We start from the raw sequence: 20,423 nt of genomic DNA, 5'->3' as shown, positions 1-20,423 counted from the left end.
TTGGGGTAGGAGACAGGTACTAAAGTCATCTGATTCTGATCCATGCTCTTAGCACCTCAGCTTTGTTTTAATGGGGGTAAAACCAGATATGTGGGTAGTATTTAACTTCCAAGATTTAACTCCACTAATCAAAGACTTGACTGTCTCATATTTAAGGAAATTTTAAGGTGGGCTGGACCAAAGCTTCTCTTTTCTTAGCAAATCCTTTACAGAAAGAAACAAAATTACACAAGGTTCAAATCCCATCAGACCCAAAACCAGCTGCTAGAAAACCTCCATTTATGTAGATACCAAATGTGTGTTAATTCAACTATATTCTTTCCCTGGCTTTTGATTCTGAGTAAAAGTCTCCTAAGGATTTTTGCCATGTCATGCTCTGATGACTTGTGCTTGAAGTACAGACCCACATGGCAGGTTTTGCTAGTTGCTCTTTAATCTCCACTCTCCTTTTCCTTCTGAGTAACAAAACACCACATTTTGGTTGGGTTTATTGCTGCCCAACTGAAAGACGGTATTTCCCAGGCTCCCTGGCAGCTGGGTATGCCATGAAGTACAAGCGTGTGAGCCCTCCGGAAAGTCTCTCTGAAAGGCAGAGGCATATACCCTTCCTCTTTTCCATCCTGCTGCCTGGACTCAGGAAGTGATGGCAGGAACTTGGGCAGCTACCCTGGACTGTGAGGAAACCCATTCAAGATGGCAGAAGAGGAAGCCAGGAGAGTCTAGGTCCCTGATGGCTTTTTGTGGCTGCTATAATTTCCAGGATTGCCTCCCCATTAACCTCCTCTATGGAAACATGAATAATCTTATTTGGACCACTGTGATCTTAGGATTTTTCATTTTTCATTGCATGCAGCTCAGTCTTTTAAAAAAATTATTTTAAAAGATTTTATTTGTTCATTTGAGAAAGAGAGAGTGCATGAGTGGACAAGGGCAGGGACAGGGAGAAAGAATCTGAAGTAAACTCTGTACTGAGTGCAGAGCTGAGTGAGGAGCTTGATCCCACAACCTATGAGATCATGACCTGAGCTGAAACAAGAGTTGATGCTTAACTGACTGAGCCCCCCAGGCACCCCTAGCTGAACCTAATCTTATACTGATACACCCACTTCCCTCAGGTCAGCCTTCCTCCCAAACACAGTTTCAGCCTGGGAAGCATAGGAGGGAAGCCTCTGCAACAACAGCCCCAGCTTTGGAGTTGGCCAAGGACAGAACCATAGAGAAGAGTCCTCCAAGTGTCTACCCTGAGTCACGTGCTAGAAACTGGCTGTGGAGGAGCAGGTCTCACCCGGGCGGGGGGAGGATCGAGAGTCGGCTTGGACATGTTGCCTTTGAGGGGACTTGTTAGACTTTCACTGGCAAAGAATAGATACAGGGTTCTGCCATCCAGGGTGATGTTCAGGCTAGAGGTATAAGTTTTGGAAAGGTCAGGAGAAAGCAGCTTCTTACCAGATCACATGACCGCAGAAACTCACCAGGGAAGGAGTGGCTAGAAGAGCTTCCAAGGACTGAGTACTGGGGCCCCTAGTGTTAAGAGGCTGGGGAACCAAGGAGGCCTCCGCCAAGAAGACTGAGAAGGAGCAACCAGAGGAGGGGAGGCAGGGAGTGATCCATTCCAGCCAAGGGAGAATGGTGTGTTCAGGAGAGGAGCACTCAGCTGAGTCGCTGCTGCTAACAGTTCCAGGAAGAGATGGGGCTCTGATCATTGGACTTAGCAACACCGAGGTCAAGGATGACTGATGAAGAACTTTGGAGGAGGAGGTGGGTGAAAATCTGATCAGAGTGGGCTCCCGAAAGAAGAGGCAGAAAGAAATGAAGATAAGAAGCAACCTAGGGGGTGGGAGGTGCTGCTCCATAAGGAAGCTGGAGGGGAGTGGGGAAGATTAACTAGGTGCTCAGTAATGAACATGGCTCCCCACCAGCAGACAAGGAAATCTCCGCGGCTGCCTGTGCCTAGACCCACTGCCTTTCATAGACTGGAGAGGTTAGGGATCCAGAACCATCAGAGCCTATAGCCCCCGGGCCACTGATAACGTGAGTCTCAGACAACAAGTTCTCTATCAAGGGAGATGTTACTTCGTTTCCTGCACCCCAAATCTGCACATTTCAGAACACCCAGAGCAGTGCTGGGTGTGGGTGTGCTTTTCTTGATCTGGACCCCCTCCTTCAGCCAAGAGCACAGCAGCCTCTTTGTGCCTCAGTTTCTCCAGCTGTCAATGGGAATTTAAAATGTTTTGTATTCAACACATATTTGTTTTTAGCTCTCTGCTTGCGACATAAATAGGTTCTTGGATTTTGGATCCAAATTAGGGCACCGTTGGGGAAGTGGTGAATATGAAAGAATATCTATTTAAAAGCACCGTTTATTGTGACGATTTAAAAGAGAGGGGGGAAAAAAAGCACTGTCAACTTTAATGAAAGAGCTGGGAAGAAGACCCAAAAGGTGGTTATCGAAAGCAAGATGAGAAGCAAAGAGGAAGGTGACTGGCCCACAGACCGTGGGAAGTTGCCAGAGCGATGCTGATGCTGATGCTGAGGGAGCGCGCCCTGCCCTCCACCCTTCGGTCCCACCTGCTCCTTTCCCACCTCTTACCTGTTGGCCGGCTTCGTGGGCACTCCTGCCACCGCACCTCGCGGACCACTTTCCCCCGAAGCCACACCAGATGCCAGGGCCAGGGGGTGCAGCAGGTCTCGCGAATCCAGGCAGGTCCCCACCTCACTCCAGTTTAGCCAGGACTTCCGCCACCACTCGCGACCGGGGGTGCGCGCCGGGGTGCAGTTTGGGCGTCGTCACCTAGCAACCAGCTTCACGCCCCGGCGCCCCCGGCGGAAAGACTACAAGCCCCAGAATGCACAGCGCCCGCAGCGAGGCCAAGGACGCCGCGTCCGGGGCCCCGCCTCCCCGCAATGCCCATCGGGACTTGTAGTTTTTCTCCCTTGCCGGGAGCTCCGGATCGCCCTCCGGCGGGGAGCGCGCCTCGGGCGGGGCGCCGCACGGCGCCGCGGGATTGGGCGGCCTTCGCTGCCCTCGGCGGGCAGGGGGCTCGCCGTGCGTCGGCGCATGTGCGGCGCGCGGCGCGGTGGCCGGCGAGGCGCGGGTGTCAGTGAGCTGCGAGGAGCCGGCGCCCCCGTGCCGGCGTCCGCCCGCCCCCTGGTCCGCCTGCCGCGGTGCTGCGGGGCCGCCCTGCGCACAGCTCGCGGAGCATCTCCGGCCGCGCACCTGCCCCGCACACCTGTCCGCCGCTCTCAGTCCGGCCCCGCGCCCGGCCACGCTCGCGCCAGCCGCCCAGGTACCGCGCGGGCCCCGGCCTGGCCCTGCCCCCGTGTCCGCCCCGCGCCGCAGCCGGGCGGGGAGCAGCGCTGCGGAGGCGAGGGCCGCGGGGCCGGGCGGGCGCGGCGATGATGAACAGGTTCCGAAAGTGGCTGTACAAACCCAAGGTGAGCGCCCCTCCCTCCCTGACGGACAGACCCTTCCCCGCGGTACTGACCCTCTCTCGCCTGCCGACACCCCCCACCTCCATCCACTCTGTGACCCGCACACCGGGGCGCGGGACCCCACCCTCCCCCAGCCGGGTCCTGGACCCTCTCTCCTCCCGCCGAGCCCCTCCCCCCCAGCTCCACTCTACGACCCGCCCGCCCAGTTGCAGGATCACCCCCTCCCTAAGCCGGCTCCTGGACCCTCCTGCACCCCGGCCCCGGCTAGGGTGCGCTTCCCTCGCTGCCCGCGGCCAGCAAGCGTACTTTATCCCCGACGGTCCAGCGTGACGCCCCTCTCGCACCCCTTGGTCCCCGACCCGCACCTCGGAGCGGACCTCCTTCTTCTCCTGGGTCCTGGAAGGACTTCTCCATCCTTCTTGCCTGCACGGGGTTGGGGGGGGAACACCCCTCTTGCTGATCACCCAGTTATCCTGGGTCCGGAACCCACCCCCAGTCTCCCTCCACGCTCCGGAGGAGACCCTCTCCCTACCTCCCCCAGGTTCTGCAGGGGACCCCCGCTTTCCCCGTGTCCTGGGTCCTGGACGGACTCCTCCGACCCGGTCCCACCGCCCTGGCCCTGCCTTCCCGAACAGCACTGACCCGAAACTTGACCCGCTGGTTGGCCCGCGCCCACCCTCTTGCTCTGGAATCCCGGACCCGTGCCCTCCTCCGCGGCGGGGTCGGGGTCCGGGCGGCGCGCCCTGCGCCTCGTTGGCTGCGCCAGTCGCACTGCGGGCGCTGCGTCCCCGCCACCGGCCCAGACTAGTGCCTGCCTTGGCCAGAGCAGGGCTGGGGGCGGCTGTGCCTGTGGGGGGCGCAGGGTCCCAGGCCGCAAGCGGGGCCGGCGATGCGGGGGTGGGGGGCGCTGGGGTCTGCGCTGGGCGATACCGCTCGGGCGAGGTCACCGCGGCGACCGGGATACATGGAGGCCAATCCCAGGAACCACTACTTCCGGGGGGCTGACCACTCTCCTGGATCCGGCTTCCTAGCCCTCCCCCTCGTGGGTGGTCTCCCAGGATGGGTTTTCTTTAAATGTGTCCCCTCCGGGCGCTCCCATTGCGGTGGAGGGGGCAGAGGTCCGTTTGGGAGAGAGCCCAGGAACCTTCAGGGTTCCTGCTTCGCTGTCTTTGGGGTGGGAGAGTTCTCCAGAGTGTTGGGTTGAGGGTTTAGGATGCCAGGGCTGTGCACCTTGCTCCGCCTTGGCCTCATCCAGGGAGGATAGGAGTCCCTTCCTGCCAGGTACAGCCACCTACTGGCCTGCTCCCAACCTCTTTCTCCGAGGTGCTGTGTGTGGTCTGGAGCCTCTCTGCCCTTAGCCATTTCCCAGCAACCCTCCTGGCTGCAGCTCCCCCCAAGGCCAGTCCCAGTCCTGCTGTCCTGCTGTAGGCTGCCAGGGGGAGGTGGCAGCTTTCGCACAGGACATCTGTACAAGGAATGGCTTTTTGTTTGTGTTACTTCTGTCCCCGGTTAAGGAAAAATCAAGTCTTGTCAAAAGGTCATTTCTAGGCTGGGCAGCAGTGTTATTTTTTCAGTGCATATGCAAGCAAGGGAAGGGAAATTTATCGTAGGTCAAGTAGCATTCTGGTATTTCCAAAACCACTTCTGTCAGGAGTCCATGGGCTCCGGGATGCTTTTTTCCATCCGTGGCTCTGCAGTGGCCTTGTTTCCAGGATCATGTAACAACACCGTGAGGTTGGAAGGGAAGGAGAGGTAATTGCAGGTTCTCTGTTTCATTAATGATTGGGTACTTTCAGTGGCCCTGCCTGTTTCAGTTTAAGGGAAAGTCTTTAGAAGTGGGAAATGATACTGCCCTTGAGGTTTTGCCCCAGAATTGAGAACAGTGTCCCTAAATTTCCCTCTTCAGCAGGCAGCTGCCTTCCAAGGCAAGCTCCAGGGGCTGACCTGGCAAGGTGGAGAGTAGTGATGGAGAATCATGCTGCAGGAGGAAAGAGGAGTGGTACTTCATCTGGTCCTCAGTGGCATCTCAGGTCATGTTGTCTGACTTGTGTCCCTGACTCCTGGACTCAAAGACACATCTCCATTTGAGATCTTTGTGTCTGGCCATGGCATGGTACCCTGTGGTCAGCATGAGCCTGGGGGTCTGTTGTTTGAGATCTGTCTTTGGAGTTAAATATCTTGATTGTTTGGAGGGCCGGACTATGTTAGGTCACCCCAGTAGCCTTTCATTTTTCAAGCCAAAGCTCAGACTTTTGTCTTGGATTATGAATTGAATTTTGTGTTTCCCCCACCTTTTCCATTTAACCCATTTGGCACAAGTGAGCACAGAGTCAGTCCTGGGAGGATTTGGGGCTGGCAGAGCAGAAGTGTGAGAGTCAGCTATGGGGGGATGTGTCTGGGGGAGACTGTTGCCTGCAGTTGGGATTTTTTTTTCCCACTTTTGTATTTAGATAGATATACAATTCAAACTGCATTCTTGATATAATCCCTGCTTTGGTTTAAAACTGAACACTGAGCTTCTTGTTCATTACAATTCAGTGGAAAACATTCTGAAGCCAAAAATATTCATTGTTCTTGCAGTTCAAAAAAGCATTTAGAAATGCTTTAAAACATTCTGATGCTTAAAATTTTTGATATGTGAATCATTAATAATGATTGAGTTGTTGAGTAAAAAAAAATCCTGATGTATGATATACTCATTTAACATGAAAATGGCATTACCTAGCTCTCATATTTCCATTTACTTCTTTTCAAACAGCCTTTTAAACCATATGATTTTTCTTCATGTAAACTGTTAGGGCTCTACTGGTGTTACCAGGACCGGATGGTAAGCTGCCTGGGAAAGGCAGTGTGTGGGAAAGCCTATCAACCTGTCCTTTGTAATGTCATTGACCTGCTTTTTTGGCTTCTGTTTAGGGAAAGCCCTCTTAGAAAGAGTTAACTTTAAAAAAGTGGAAACTTCGGAATAGCTGGTGTCTTCATCTGAAAGAAAAATATTAATACTTGTGTTTTTGCTGGGTTACAACTTTCTCGTTGATGCCTGGTCACTGTGCTGAGGGGTGAGATCCTGGCACAGTGGAAGGGGTTCCCGGGCAAGGCCCAGCCAGGACATCTTGGCCACCATCAAAGAGCATCCTTAGGATGGTGCAGGTTAAAGTTGTGTTTTCCATCTCCTAGGAAGACTTGTCATGTGGGTAGGTGAGGCTGTCCAGCTGGATGGGGATTTCCATGTTCAGCCATGCATCCCACGAAGAGCTCTCTCATCTGTACCTCCAAACCACTTCTGGGGTGTGGGTCATTAACATTCCTTGTAAATATGGTGCTTTAGTGGGTGATGTTTATCTGGAAACTTTCAGTTTTCTGGGTTCAGGTTAGAGATGAAATGGCTTTCTTAGAGAGAAGCCTGAGTGCTTTCGGTAAGCTTTGTGACTCTTGGAGCTTTGTGAAGTCTGCTTGGGGGTGGCCCCAAACAGGGTGTTTGTGGGAATTCCTGCTGGCAGCTGTGGACTTAACTCAGCTTCCGTGGGTTAGGGGTTGAGAGCCCTGCCCAGGGTCCCTCCTGGTTTCCAGAGTCTGAGGCTACCTGCTCATGGGTGTGCAGCGGGCCCTCTGTTCCTTGACCACCTGGCAGAGGGTGGCAGCACCCTAGAAGGGCAGTGGCAGATAGGAGCCCTTTAGGTATTAAACCAGCAGGTCACAGGGCCACACGGAAGGCCTGGGTTTGCATCTGTGTGCCCCTAGTCATCCTTTCAGGGCTTCCCTACAGGGACCTAGAGAAATATCAGTAGGGCATCAGTAGACCCCCAAAGCATGGGGCACTGTGAGGAGCTTTGCCGTGGAGGCCGGTGAGAGGTATGCTCTTCCCTCCACCTGGGTCCTGCTGCCTCTGGGTCTGGCGGGGCAGCATTGTCACAAGCCTTGATTTCCCCACTCTTCTCGCCTGGGACGTAAGCTGCTGTCCTTACAGTACCATTTTGGAGCCTGGCGCCAGGTACAGACACTGTTTCAGGGGCTTGGGGCTTTGATGCGAACTTCCAGTCAGGCCACTAAAGGACTGGTTTTCAGCTGATAAACTCTGAGTGCCCAGCTACAGCTGAGGCTGTCCTTAGGGTAGCTCACTACTCTCTGTATCTCTCTGAGGTGAGCTACTGGAAAGCCAGTGTTCTGGAAAGCCTGGCCCCATGGGCTGTGCCAGTGGGTGCCTGGCAGAGAGGGGGCTCAGAGAGTCCTGGGAAGGATGCTCAGCAGTGCTGAGTCACAGTAGGCTTGGCTGGCCCACACACCCATCTCTGTCGTCCTTGCTGCCCTGGCTGCCCCTCCCAGAGAGCCCTGCCTCAGATGTGTCAGCACTTGGAGGCTGCAGGCACATGGCGGAGCCCAAGAGGTCCCTTGTCCCTTCATGTGGCTCATGGAGCCCACAGGTCGGACAGGGAGTGACTCTGTGGGAGGCTTCCGTTTGCTGAATTCCTGTGTGTGGCCTCACACACCCAGCCCTGTGCCATCAACATTTGCAGGGCAGGGAGGGGCTGAATGGCTGATGGATGGTGATTGTCAGCTTTTGTGCCAAAACTGATGTCATTAGTTAGGGGTCTGCAGTTTACAATCAGGGCAGTGTGCTACCGGGAAACGTCTGATAACATGGGCGAGTCAGAGGCAGAGAATCCTCAGCTCTACCTAATTGATGTCTGGGCTTGGAGTCCAGCAGGCAGGGCAGAGCCCAGGTCTGCACTGCCCGCCAACCTCCTCCCCTGCCTCGCTTCGAATGGGAAGCCTGCTAGGTAATTCCATTAGACCTTAGGAGGGGATGGGTAATTTCAGGATGCTTTAGTGCCCCTCCTAAAGCTGCCAGGAATTCCCAGAACACCAGATATGCTTCTTTTAAATGTGTGAAAATGCACATCTAAGAGCCTACAAATGACTTAGTGGTCATGTGCAATTTTCGGTGGCAGAGCCATGGTTTTGTCTTGTTGGTGTGGACAGTGCCAGGCAGCCCAGCTCCTGTGGGGTCTACCATGTGCCCATGCAAAGGTAAGTGACAGTGAGCGAGCCTGCTTCAGAGAAAAATGGGGACCCAGAATGCTGTGCGTTTTGGTGCTCCTGTTGTGCCTCACTGGCCTGTCCTTGCTGCCTGCTGTGGCATGTGTGTCCAAATACTGTTGAAGCTGCTACAGACAGGGCAGCAGAGACTTCTGCACTGGGGTCTGGGTAGGAATCTTCATCCCTTCCTGTCTGGCCCTGTGCCTCAGTTTCCCTGTTTGAGGTGGGGGTGACAGGACCTGCTGTGGGAAATTTGAGGAGATCATTTCTGTCAAGAGCTCACGGGAGTGGCTCAGAAATGACAGCTGTCAATGTCAGCGGCACTATTGAGTGCGGATTGATTGCAGGACTGTGACATGGAGCATTTTATGGAGTCAGCCATCACTAAGGCTTCTGGTTACTTCTAGGTCATTTTGAGAGGGAAAGTGTCCTACAAGGTGCATCCTGCCTCTCCCACCCTTCCTTGCTGTGGCATGTTGGGTACTGGGTTGTAGGGAATAGGACTTGACTCAGGACACCTCAGGCATCCCTGGTGACACATGATGACAGTGATGAATGATAATGATCCCGCCTCCTATGCCCTCCCTGGGGCTGAGATGCTACTATGTGCCCATCGCTGCCCCAGTATTGCCTTTCCAGTGGGAATCTAGGGCTGAACTTCAGCCTAAGTGGGCCTCAGTGGGCTCCACCCTGTCAGGTCTGGCCCCCAGACCTCTCAGGCCTTCCTCCTGTGGCCTGTGTCCCCTGTTCTTTGGCTGGCGGCTCAGGATCCAGTAGAGGACTCCAGAGCCTGGCTAAGGCTAAGTGGCTAAGGCTGGGTGTGAGTGACCACTCAGGGGGGATAGAACTCTGTTGTTAAGGCACTGAGGTTTTGGGGGTGCTTGTTATCATCTGATGTTCCCTGTTCTACAAATGGGATCTCAGACACCAGATGCTGACTTGCTAGAACCTTCAGAGCCAGGAAGAGGGAAAGCTAGATTTGAACTCCGGTGCATTCAGCCCCAGAGCTGGAATTTGCAAGCTCTTCCATCCTGAGCTGTGTGTTTCCTGCAGGAAGGAACCGAAGCTGTCATCCGTGTTTACATGAGTCCCATTTGATGAAACAATTACTTTTGTACTTTTCACAGTCGGATTGCAAAGAAACTTAGATATTGATGGGCAATTCAAGTGTTTGAAGGAGGAAGACAAAAATGAATGGATTTTTTTTTTTTTACTGATCTGAATAGATTAAGCAGAAGGAGAATAGAACATTTCATATTATGGTAATTTATGTAGAGTAGTTGGGTATGATGAATGGAAGTTTTTTTCCCTTCTTACAGTAAGTATGTTGAAGCTCTTCCATTTCTCTTTGTTTTGTGCTGGGTGGAGGCAGGAGAATGTTGGGGATACTTCAAGTGGGGCTCCGTCCATGGCTGAGGGGTCTTTGGAGCTCTGTATGGGGGCTCTGGAAGTCTCTGCTTTAGAGGACTTCCTGATGCTGTAATCGACCACCCCCAGCACCGCTAGCCCTTGTACTCTGGGTTCTTGGGGAAGACAGGGTGACACACCTACGGATGCGGATGCTGTCTATAGGGCAGTCATTCCTTTTGGTTTTTAGTTTTTGAGAATGTTTCCTGTTATTTTTAGGGATATTGTAGTTATAAAGTCTAAAAGCAAAATTAACTACTTTAATGTCAGATACATTTAAGAATCGTGTACACCCATGTTTATAGCCACGTTGTACATAACAGTAGGAAGATAGAAGCAGCCCAGATGTCCACCAGCAGTGAGTGAGTAAATGAAGCGTGATCTGTCCACACAATGGAATATTATTCAGCCAGGAGAAGGAAGGAAATTCAGGTTATCACATGGATGAGTCTTGAAAACATTATGTTATGTGTGAAGAAGACAGACACAAAAGGACACATGATCACACTTACCTGAACTGTGCAGAGTAGGCAAGTCCACAGACACAGAATGTACATCAGTAGTTGGTGGGGGTGGGATGTGGGAGGTGGTGGCCAAGGGGTCCACATTTCCTTTTGGGGCAATGTAAGTGTTTGAAAACTAGAGAGAGGTGGCAGTTGCACAGCGCTGAGTGTGTAAGGGTCCCTAAAATGCACACTTCAAAATGGTTAATTGTATCTTTTTTTTTTTTTGGTTAATTGTATCTTATGTGAATTTCACCTCAATTAAAAAAAAATTTGGCAGTTTTTGGGAGGTTTTTGAGAATGGTAATGTTTTTTGAGACAATCAAGGGAAAAGACATTTTGTAGGCAAGTAAAGAGATGCTCAGGCCTACATTTCCTGAGGGGCTTGGCACCCTCAGGCTCTCTGAACCTACCCCTGCCAGCCCCCACCCTCCCAGCCACCTCGTTGGGGGTGTCACTGCCACGGAAGACCTGAAAAGGACCCTCGTATCCCTGCTTCCTGGCCTCTCATCCTGAGCCCTGCCAAATCCCTCTGTTCTGGGGCATCTAGAAGACAGCAGTGAGGTGTTCCGTGTGCCCGGGCTTGTCCTTAAGGGTCACTTCTGTCAGATTTCTGACGCCAAACCGCATCCCCCTGGAGCTGCCCTGGGGAGAGCTGGTCCTGGTGGTGTATGCAGAACTCACACCCTGCACACACTTGTGGGTAGCTTCAGGGCTGTCAGACAAGGCAGCAAGGGGGCCAGGCCCAGAGGGGCCGCTATTGGGCTGGGATTTGAGGGGCAGGAAGGGTGCCGGGCATCATACAGGGAAGCTCCACCAGGATGTGGATGTGTGTATGTGTGTGACAGTTGCTAGAAGGGGCAAGGGAACAGATGGGGATCACCGCAGATGGTGACAGGTCAGGGGCACTGTGGGACCAGCCTGTCAGGTTCTCCAAGGAGGGTAGGGGGCATGCATGATGGGATCACATCTCCTGCATGGGGAGAGAGTAGTAGATGGGGCGATACTGGAAACCTGGCCAAGGTGCAGGTGAGGTGATGGCTACCAGGACCCTGGGATGGCCAGCCTGGAGGGGAGGTGGGGGGGGTGCTGTTTGCTGGAGGGGAGTGCAGGGGAGGACTAAGGGTGGGATGAGGGGTCTGGGGGCCCAGGTGGGAGCTCTGACATTTGAGGTGCCCATGGTGTCCACATGGAGAGTGAAGGGAAGGACAATTGACCTGGGGCTCCATGGGGCAGGCCAGGTGAGGGCCCTGCCACTGCAGGTGCCCAGGAATGCTGATTCATGAGCATAGAGCCAGACCCAGGGCTGAGAGTGCCGCTGTGACAACCAGAACAATCAACCCCGTTTTGTGGGCCACACGTGGGCTGGTCTCTGCTGCTCCAACCTGGCCCTCCAGGGGCCTCAGTGGGGGCTGGGTCCCTCTCTGTGTGGCCTCCTGTCCTCTAGGAGGCTGAGTGGGGGGGGTTTAGGGGCCTCAATGGGAGTCGTAGGGCCTCTTAAGGCCTGGCTCTGAAGTCACAGGTGTTCCTTGCACCATCTCCAAGGGCTAGCACCCCCCCCCCCCCCCGCCCGCCCTGCTCTCCGGGGGCAGCACTCAGGGATGGGGCAGTCCCAGCTCCTGGGGAGCACTCTGCCTGGGGCCTGTGATAGGGGAAGGAGGGTTGAGTGGATGGCAGAGAAGCGTGGGGGCAGGGATGGGTTAGAGGGGTTCATGCAGGTGGCTAGGAAAACCCTACCTCCATTTCGCCCAGGCTGGCACAAAGTGTCACCTGGCTGCTGCAGAATAAAACTAAATTGTCATGAAAGTTCCTTCTGCCGTAGCTCTGGTGTGGAATTCATGGTGAAAAAGTTACAAGATGTGAGAATGTGGTTTTCCCTGAGAGAATCCGGAGTCTGACATATTTTAAGCAATCCAAGAGGTGGGCAAATGGAAAGCACTGGGTGACACTAGGACCTGTTAAATGAGGGCCCGTGGAAATCCCAGCAATGAAGGAGACAGTCATTGAACTGGAACTTGAAAACTGACCCCCCACTCCCTGGGAAGGGTCACCCGTAGGAGGGGTGATGGGCAGCCTGAGAGGTCTGCAGCTGTGGAGGGGTGGAGGGTGCATCCAATGGGGCTTGGGGTGGGTGCATGAGCAAGGGGAGCCCTCGCAGGTGGCCGGTGCTGACCCAAGGCCCTGGGGGGAGAGTGAGTGTGTGCAGGGAGCCATCTCTCAGCAGAGCTCTAGGTTTGGAGGACTGTGTCCACAGAGGGGCTGAAATGGAAGCAGTTTTAGAGGAAGACAAAAGTGTAGCCACCCCTGAATCCTTGCTGCAGAAGGACTGGGATGTGTTCTCCAGAAGGAAAATCAGAGGCGGTAGATGTGGGAGGCAAGGAGCTCGCGGCACATGCATGCAACAGTTACTGCCTGAGGTGAAGAGAAGCGGGGGCTTGGGCATGAGGGATCCTGAAAACAAGGGGATTGGAATTACCAGTCAAAGGCACCTGGGTTGGGGGGGGGCTCCTGAGGTCCCTGATGGCTCCGTGGCCCTGGAGGATGTGCCAGGTGGGGTGACTATGTGATTAGCATGTGTATGAGTCCAGGGCGAGCAGCATGCTGGTTACAGCATGAGAACCTTCCAGATCAGGACAGGGACATGCAAGAACACAGAAGATATAAGTCCAGTTGCAGCAGGAAAGGAGGGAGAGGACAGCAAAGCAGGAGCACAGTTGATAAAAAACAAACAGTAAAGCTGTGGAAATAATCACACATCTGTCAGTGGTCTTGGTAAATGCAAATGGGGCAAACCCCCTGAAAAGGCAGAGCTGTACTGTTGTCAAAGATACAGCTGCGAGCCATAGATAAGGGAGGCTTGCAGAACAGCTCCATGCAAGGGCTGGACGGAAAGGCAGAGGAAGACGTGCGGGCTATGAGCAGGGGTGAGGAAGGGAGCCTGTCAGCTGGAGGTGAGCAGACTAAACCTGACCCAGCCTTGGGGGGCCTGGGGCGGGGGACGACTGGGGAGCAGACTCTCAGAGGAGTATTTGTTGGGGCGGTCTTCTGTAGGGCGGATAGGGTGAGGGAGGGGAAGCTAGGTCTTGATGCAGCCTTGCTCCCCAGCCTCAGGAGCTGGAAGGGCCCCTCTGGGTGACCTTGAGCTGTGGATGGGTCTTGTATGGGTCTGCCCGCGGAGTGGCCTGTCCTCAGCTGGGGCAGTTCCGGGGATGGGGACTGCCAGCTCCTGGTGGGTGAGCCTTCAGTCCTAGAGGTGTTTCTGGGCGAGTCACAGATACCCCCCCCCACCTCCCTTGGTGACCCCTTGCTGGTGTTGGCCCTCTACCTTGCATCACAGCGAACACCTCTTAAAGGGCCATGGCTGCCCTGACATCTAGCATTGCTTTGTCTGTGTTTGTCACATTGACTGTCCAGCACCGTGTAATTGGATGTGGATTTGGGGATCACTTTTGTCCCCGTAGCTGGGGCCTTGACAGGAAACCTCTGTGTATCAGAGAAAGAGGGGTTACATGCAGTCCTGGTGAGGACCCCTGAACATGGGGGATGCCTAGGACATTCCACTCCAGCAGGTGTCTGTTATGGTCCGTGGTCTTCATAATATCACAGTTTGGTCTCAGCTTTGAGAGGAAGGTATGATGAGCAGCTGTATGTACTGGGACAGATGATGTTCTGGTGGCCTCGTCCTTGTGCGACTTCCTGCTTACTCTGCATGTGAGCCGCCAAGGAGCCTCTGCTGCTGGGAGAAGTCAGCCTCACCCAGAGCCCAGCAGCCAGGTCCGGGGCTGCTGCAGCTCCTCTGAGGCAGGCATGCTGGGATCTGACTGAGTGGGGCAGATTGAGTGAGTTCCAGAGAACCCGGCGGCGGGGTGCAGGGACCCCACTCCAATACCATGGCCACCGGGCTTTTGTTCATTCCCTTGCATTGCTGGCTATGCATGCTTGCAGGTGCCAGACAGTGTGCTCACTGTGCGTTGTCTTTCCAGTAATAAATGCTCTCAGACTAGGAGCCGGTTCCCACACAGAGAGCCTGTGTCCAAACCTCTGCTGTTTGGCCCCAGGGACTGGGCTTCAGCAAAGTCTGCGGGGCACTGGGGTCTGCTGAGCTGCCCTCAGAGTGGAAAACACATGGGCCCCTGGGGAGGCACTTGTCAGGCTGATAAGGAGCCATCAGATGGGGAACGACCTGGAAGGGAGGAGTTACAGAGGGTGGGGGCACGTGGCTTTTCCCCCAGACTCAGACCCATGCCCAGGGCCCAGCCCCACTGTCTGAGGCTTGCTCGGACCTTTTCCAAGGATGTGCTTTGGGAACAAATCCAGCTTGTTCACGAGGCCCATTGTAGCTTTGTTGTTGTTGTTAGATATATTTTTCTTTTTTTTTAAGATTTATTTATGATAGAGAGAGAGAGAGAGAGAGAGAGAGAGAGAGGCAGAGACACAGGAGGAGGGAGAAGCAGGCTCCATGCTGGGAGCCTGACGTGGGACTCGATCCCGGGACTCCCGGATCGCACCCTGGGCCAAAGGCAGGCGCTAAACCACTGAGCCACCCAGGGATCCCTATTTTTCGTTTTTTAAAACATTAGGTGACAGTCATATAACCTGCAGTTGGTGGCATTAGCTGATGGAGTATGCACGTGAGCGCCCATGTCCACAGTGCCAGTGCTTTTCACTCCCCCTCTCTCCCTGAGACCGCTGGCCTGTTGTCCTGTCTATGTTCTTCTGTTCCAGGCGTTTCATCTGAAGGGGACCCTCACCTGTGGGGCCTTAGCATCTCATCTCATCCACATCATCACAGTGTCAGACATTACTTTTACAGGATGAGTGACACCCTGTCATGTGGGTAAACCATCCTTTGTTGATCTGTTCATTGATCTGTGGACTTTGGGGCTAGGTCCTCTTTTGGGCTGCTGTGAATAAGGCTGCTATAAACATTCATGGACATTTTTCTGTGGACACATTTTTCTTTCTCTTGGGTAGATACACAGGAGCAGAATTCCTAGGTCACGCGGCAACTTTAGGTCTAACTTTTTTGGGGACCAGTAAACTGTTTTCCCCACTGTGGTTCTTGATGGATGGAGGGTGGTCAGTGAGGAGGGTGGGGCCCGGTGAGCCATAGGATGTTCGGACAGGGGACCTCTGGGCCACCCTAGCCCTGGTGAGCAGTGTCTGGGTGGGTGTTGGTGCATGTAAACCAAGACAAAGTCCTTGAGATCAGAGGCCTGGGTAGGTCTTCCAAGCAGGCCTGTGCCCTCTGCACCCTGGCCCTGGCTGGCCGGGAGCCACACTCTGAGTCCTCCGAGGACCTGTGTGCATGTGTTGATATTCCTCTGCGTGCATGTCTTTCTCACGTGCTGTTATTTTCAACTCCACTCTTGGGGCAGTGGCGAGGCCTCCTGGATGGGGCCGTCACAGCCTTCTCTTTCTGGGATCCCTCCCTCCACTGCTGTCGGGAGCAGGGCCTGGGCACCAAGGCAGTGGCTGCAATGCCATGAGGACTCAGGGCAAGCGATGCATGTGGAGGGTCCTCATACATGGTTGTATCACACCAGCCACAGGCGCTCCTGAGTGGGAGTGGCCCGTTCCTGGGGGCGCAGACTCACGGGGGAGCCCACTGCCTACCGCCCGCCACTGAGGGGGCAGGCCCCTTGGAAAGGAAACCAATTATGGGAACAGGTGGTGACTTGGTTCGGGTAAACAGAGATGGAAATATCTCTCTGTGCCGCGTCTACTGCATATGATGCTCCCTCCTGACCCTGTTCCCTGATGTTCGTCTTAAACAGCAGGTGTTCATGCATCTCCACCTGCTTCCACCATCTCCACCTCCTTTTACCATTTCCTGCATGGCCTTGTCTTCCTGTGGGCTGCTTTCCCACCTGTCCTGTGTGCCTCCAGGTATGAAACAGCGTCACAGGAGCCGTGTATTCCTCCTGAGCAGCCGGGGTGGGGAAGCTCCTCTGCTGCTTTGCTGTTGTGGCTACTTGGCCTCCTTACGGCTTGTTGACCCATCAGGAGTTCTGGTGATTGTGGCCAAGGAGAGGCTGCAGGGGAGAGCTGTGGACAGGGTGCTTCCCCTCCCTGCTACTGGAAAGTGGGGGGCAGGGCCTGGCCATGGTGGGGGGTACCCCATGGGGAGCAGGGTCCAGCCATGGGGGGGTTCCCTGTGGGGGGCAGGCTGGCTGTGGTGGGGGGTGCCCCACATGGGGGAGGGCTCTGTAGGCACCAGGCTTAGCTTCCATATCCAAGCCCAGAGGCAGTTGTTGAGAACAGTGGGGGAGGTGGGTTCTGGGGGACCCCACCCAGCCAGCAGGGCTGTCCCCAGGGTGAAGCACCTTCCCAGATGCAGGCCCCTGCTCTGCTGGGTGCTCTATGGCTGGTCTCCCTCCATCCTCCGCTAAGGAGGCATATTGTTAGCTTGGAGGGCCTGATTTTGCTGCCCGCCCACCCCCTTCCTGAGCACTAGGCATTCTAGTGTCACTGATCACAGGTGTGAGTTAGCACATCCCCTGTCCAGTGTCAGGTAGGAGACTTCAAAAGCTGGTACGGGTCCCCCCGAGTGGCCTGTATGGTCTCCACGCATTTGTGTGTGTCTCTCTCTTTTTTTGATGAGGATTGCATGATGTTTATTCTTTTTTTTGTAGTTTGTTTTCCACAGAGAGTTTTGGTAAATGTGATATTTAGGAAAATATATTTATTCCAGATATTTTTGTATATTTTTTATTGGAGTTTGATATGCCAACATACAGTATAACACCCAGTGCTCATCCCATCAAGTGCTCCCCTCAGTGCCCGTCACCCAGTCACTCCATCCCCCCGCCCACCTCCCCTTCCACTACCCTTTGTTCGTTTCCCAGAGTTAGGAGTCTCTCATTTGGTGTGTGCCTCTTGAGAGAACAGGTAGAGTCGTGGGAGGCCACACGGGCTGGCTGTCACCCCACACACTTGGGCTCTAGGAGGCTTTGTCTCAAAGGGCTTTCTCATTAGGTGGGGGGAAGGGACCCACCCCCTCCCCCCCCATCAGGCCTGGATCCACCGTGGGACTGATGTTGGTTTTGGAGTTTCAGGGAAGAGGACTGGTTGAACTGGGACTGACCTCTGACCCTGTGCCTGTGGGACCTCAGAGCTTTACAGGACAGACCTCGGAGGGGCGGGAGCAGGCAAGGTGGGTAGAAGGTGCAAGGTGGGCATCAGCCGAGGATTGCAAGGAGGTACTGACTGTTCCTGGGTTTCCAGCTACTGTGGCCCAGAGGCAGCCCCGGAGCAAAGGTAGTTTTACCCTCTGATGATGCCCCACAGAGCTCTCTTCCTTGGGCTTGAACCCACAGAGCCATTCACAAGGCATGCTGGGTGAGGCTGCATTTCGTGGACACCACCTGAACTACTTAGAAGGTTCTGTGGTGTCTGCCTGTGCCATACGCTGTGAGGGTATGTCCTGGGGCCTGGGGCACATGCTGGGCAGCGGGCACTGGCTGTGGAGGGCTGTGGCTGCCTCTAGGGGTCCTTGGACACTGGACTGAGTTGGGCCCTGGCTGAGGACACAGTCCTCACTCTGCATCTGGACTCTGGCCAGGCGGGTGCTCTCCCCGGCAGAAGATCTGCCCTTGAGACAGAAGTGGCCACCGGGGCTGCAGGTGGGTGACTCCTTCTTAGGAAGGGGCTTTTACGTCATCTCAAGTGCCCATGCGAGGCAGGCCTGCTGCTGCAGACATGGGACAATCCTGTTCCCTGCCCTCAGGAGGTTGGACAACAGGGCAGAGGCGCTCCCAGGATGGTGGTGGGCTGGTGGTTCTGGGGGCTGGAGAGCGTGTCTGGGGAGGAGGGCGGAGGGTGGGGGCAACTGGTGGACCTGGGCTGGATGCTGTTCAGTGGTCCTGTAAGTGAGATCCTAATCCACCAGGCCTGGGGGACGCCAGCTCCACCTGGACATTTTCCAATCTACGACCAGCTGTTATGTGTTGGATTGTGTCCCTGAAAAAGACCGCTCAAATGAGTGTGGTCTTCTGTCACAGCAGCCCAACCTGACCAACACAGGAGCTGTGATCGGGACCTAGACACTTGGCTGCTCCCTGGACCATTGGGCTTGGCCATCAGGGATTCTGGTACATTTCATCTGTAGCCATGCCCTTGGGTTTGGCTCTGTCTTTGGACCAGTGTTCCCCAGTGCCTCAGTCCTGAGACTCAGGGTGTCCCGTGGTCCATAGGCTCCCACCCCTCAGTCCTGCTAGCCTACCCACGGCCAAAGTGACTACACCTGCCCTCACCCAGCTGAGCACTGCAGGCGAGCTCCTGTTTGGGGCTGAACTGGCTGAACTGGTATCTTCGGGAACCATCTGCTGGGCATCATCTGAGCCCTGGTCTGGTCCCACCCAGCCCACATCCACATGCGTTTTGTGGAGCCCATGGTGGTTGCACCCCATACAGTGGCTCATGTCCTCATTAAGCCATGGTCCGTCCCCTGAGGGATTCCCCACTGAATCCCATGGGGAAGTTCCCTGTTAGATTTGGAGCTCGTGCAACCCCACACCTGCCTCCCAGGGTCACCCTGTAGCTGCGGCTGGCCCACATCCCCACAGCGCCACCTCCATTTCTTTTTCCTGCTGTGCGGCCCCTGGTCACGTTCCCTGGGCACGCCTGACATAGCCACCTCATTCCTTTGTGGACAGAGCAGGGGCAAAGTCCATCAAGGTGGGGCTTTGATACAGGGCTATGGTCCTGTCACCCCCTGTGCTCACTCCCCAGGTGGTTTGGTACATAGGTGACAGTAGAATCCCCGCTCTTCCATGCCTGCATTTTAACAGCCAGACTGATAATGGATGGAGAGATTACCTTTATATGTGTGTGTGTGTGTGTGTGTGTGTTAAGATTTTATTCATTCATGAGAGACACAGAGAGAGGCAGAGACATAGGCAGAGGGAGAAGTAGGCTCTCTGCAGGGAGCTCAATGGGAGACTTGATCCCAGGACCCCAGGATCATGCTCTGGGCCGAAGGCAGACGCTCAACCGCTGAGCCACCCAGGCGTCCCCCTTTGTGTGTGTTTTATCACAGTTAATGGAAGTCATTGGATCTTTCTGAATGTTCTGTGATGGACCAATGAAGAATGAAACCACAGGGCCTTCTGTGTGAAGAAATAACCCTAACCCGTGTTCTCAGAGGTCTGTGGTGTTGCCAAGACTTTGGAACCACAGAAGGGTGGAGCTGTGTGCCCCTGTGGAAGAGCCCATAAGGCCTACAGTGCTTGCTGGGAGTGACCAAAGAGCCCTTGAGCCTCCTGAGACCTCTGTGGGCAGGGACTGTGCCTTAGACGATTGGCACTAAATTGGAAAGCTGTCCCAGCCCGGTGTGCCACAGTGTGTGCCCCTGACCTGGGTATGTGTCCCTGATCCAGGCATGTGCTCCTGACCAAGGCGCTTTTGAGCACTCTCCATGAGCTCCTTTCTGAGGAGAGGAATAAGGTCATGCCTCAGTGGGCTGCTGCCTGGCTGGTTTCCTTATACCCTGTGCCAGAGAGGCTTCGATGGGAGAGACAGAGAGCCTGACTCCATGTGACCAGGTGACTGTGGTCACTGCCAGCTTGTATGACTCACACCCAGCCAACTTTGGGTCTAGATGACAGTCTGGGCTCTGCTTGGAGCTCCATTCTAGGTAAGGAGACCCAGAGTTTCTCCCCAGACCAGGGATCCAGGGGAGAAGATGCAGCTGGACACTTCGTGGCAGGACTCTACCTATAGGCCCCCTGTGTAGACGTGCACCTGGGACTTCACTGTGGGGAGAGATGGGGGTGGGGAGGCAGGGGGCTGCTTGCGTTATCCCTGTAAGAATCTGGTGCAACGAAAGGAAGTGGTGAGCCCCTCTTGACCTTCTCAGATGGCACAGAGTTAAGGTAATTATGGATTAATTCAACAAACATTAATCGAGTATAGACTGTGTGCTGGGCATTGGGCTTGGGACTTGGCAGAGGACCAGATAGTAGAGGCCCAGTCTTACCTGGGACTTTCTCCCAGAGACTAATGCCGGTGTGAGGTGGGCGAGTGGCCGGAGTGGTGGTTTCA

General features: G+C 54.7%; 2 protein-coding genes across 4 annotated transcripts in view; one reads left to right on the top strand and one right to left on the bottom strand.

Moving 5' to 3' along the window:
* Positions 1-2,629, bottom strand: part of CFAP99 (cilia and flagella associated protein 99) — a 39,393-nt gene extending 36,764 nt beyond the window's left edge. The window contains exon 1 of the mRNA XM_055326172.1: positions 2,591-2,629. The gene's annotated coding sequence lies outside the window, so the exon portion shown is untranslated. The remainder of the gene's footprint in view (positions 1-2,590) is intronic.
* Positions 2,630-3,098: 469 nt separating this feature from the next.
* ZFYVE28 (zinc finger FYVE-type containing 28) overlaps positions 3,099-20,423 on the top strand; it is a 114,395-nt gene continuing 97,070 nt past the window's right edge. For all 3 annotated transcript variants that reach the window (XM_055326900.1, XM_055326899.1, XM_055326901.1), the window contains exon 1: positions 3,099-3,435. In XM_055326900.1, coding sequence (XP_055182875.1) covers positions 3,397-3,435 — 39 coding nt within the window. In that variant the 5' untranslated portion in view covers positions 3,099-3,396. The remainder of the gene's footprint in view (positions 3,436-20,423) is intronic.

Source organism: Nyctereutes procyonoides, unplaced genomic scaffold (assembly GCF_905146905.1).
Source record: "Nyctereutes procyonoides isolate TBG_1078 unplaced genomic scaffold, NYPRO_anot_genome, whole genome shotgun sequence".
Classification (NCBI taxonomy): Eukaryota; Metazoa; Chordata; class Mammalia; order Carnivora; family Canidae; genus Nyctereutes; species Nyctereutes procyonoides.
Note: the sequence above shows the minus strand (reverse complement) of the source record. Positions and strands in the feature narration are given on the sequence as shown.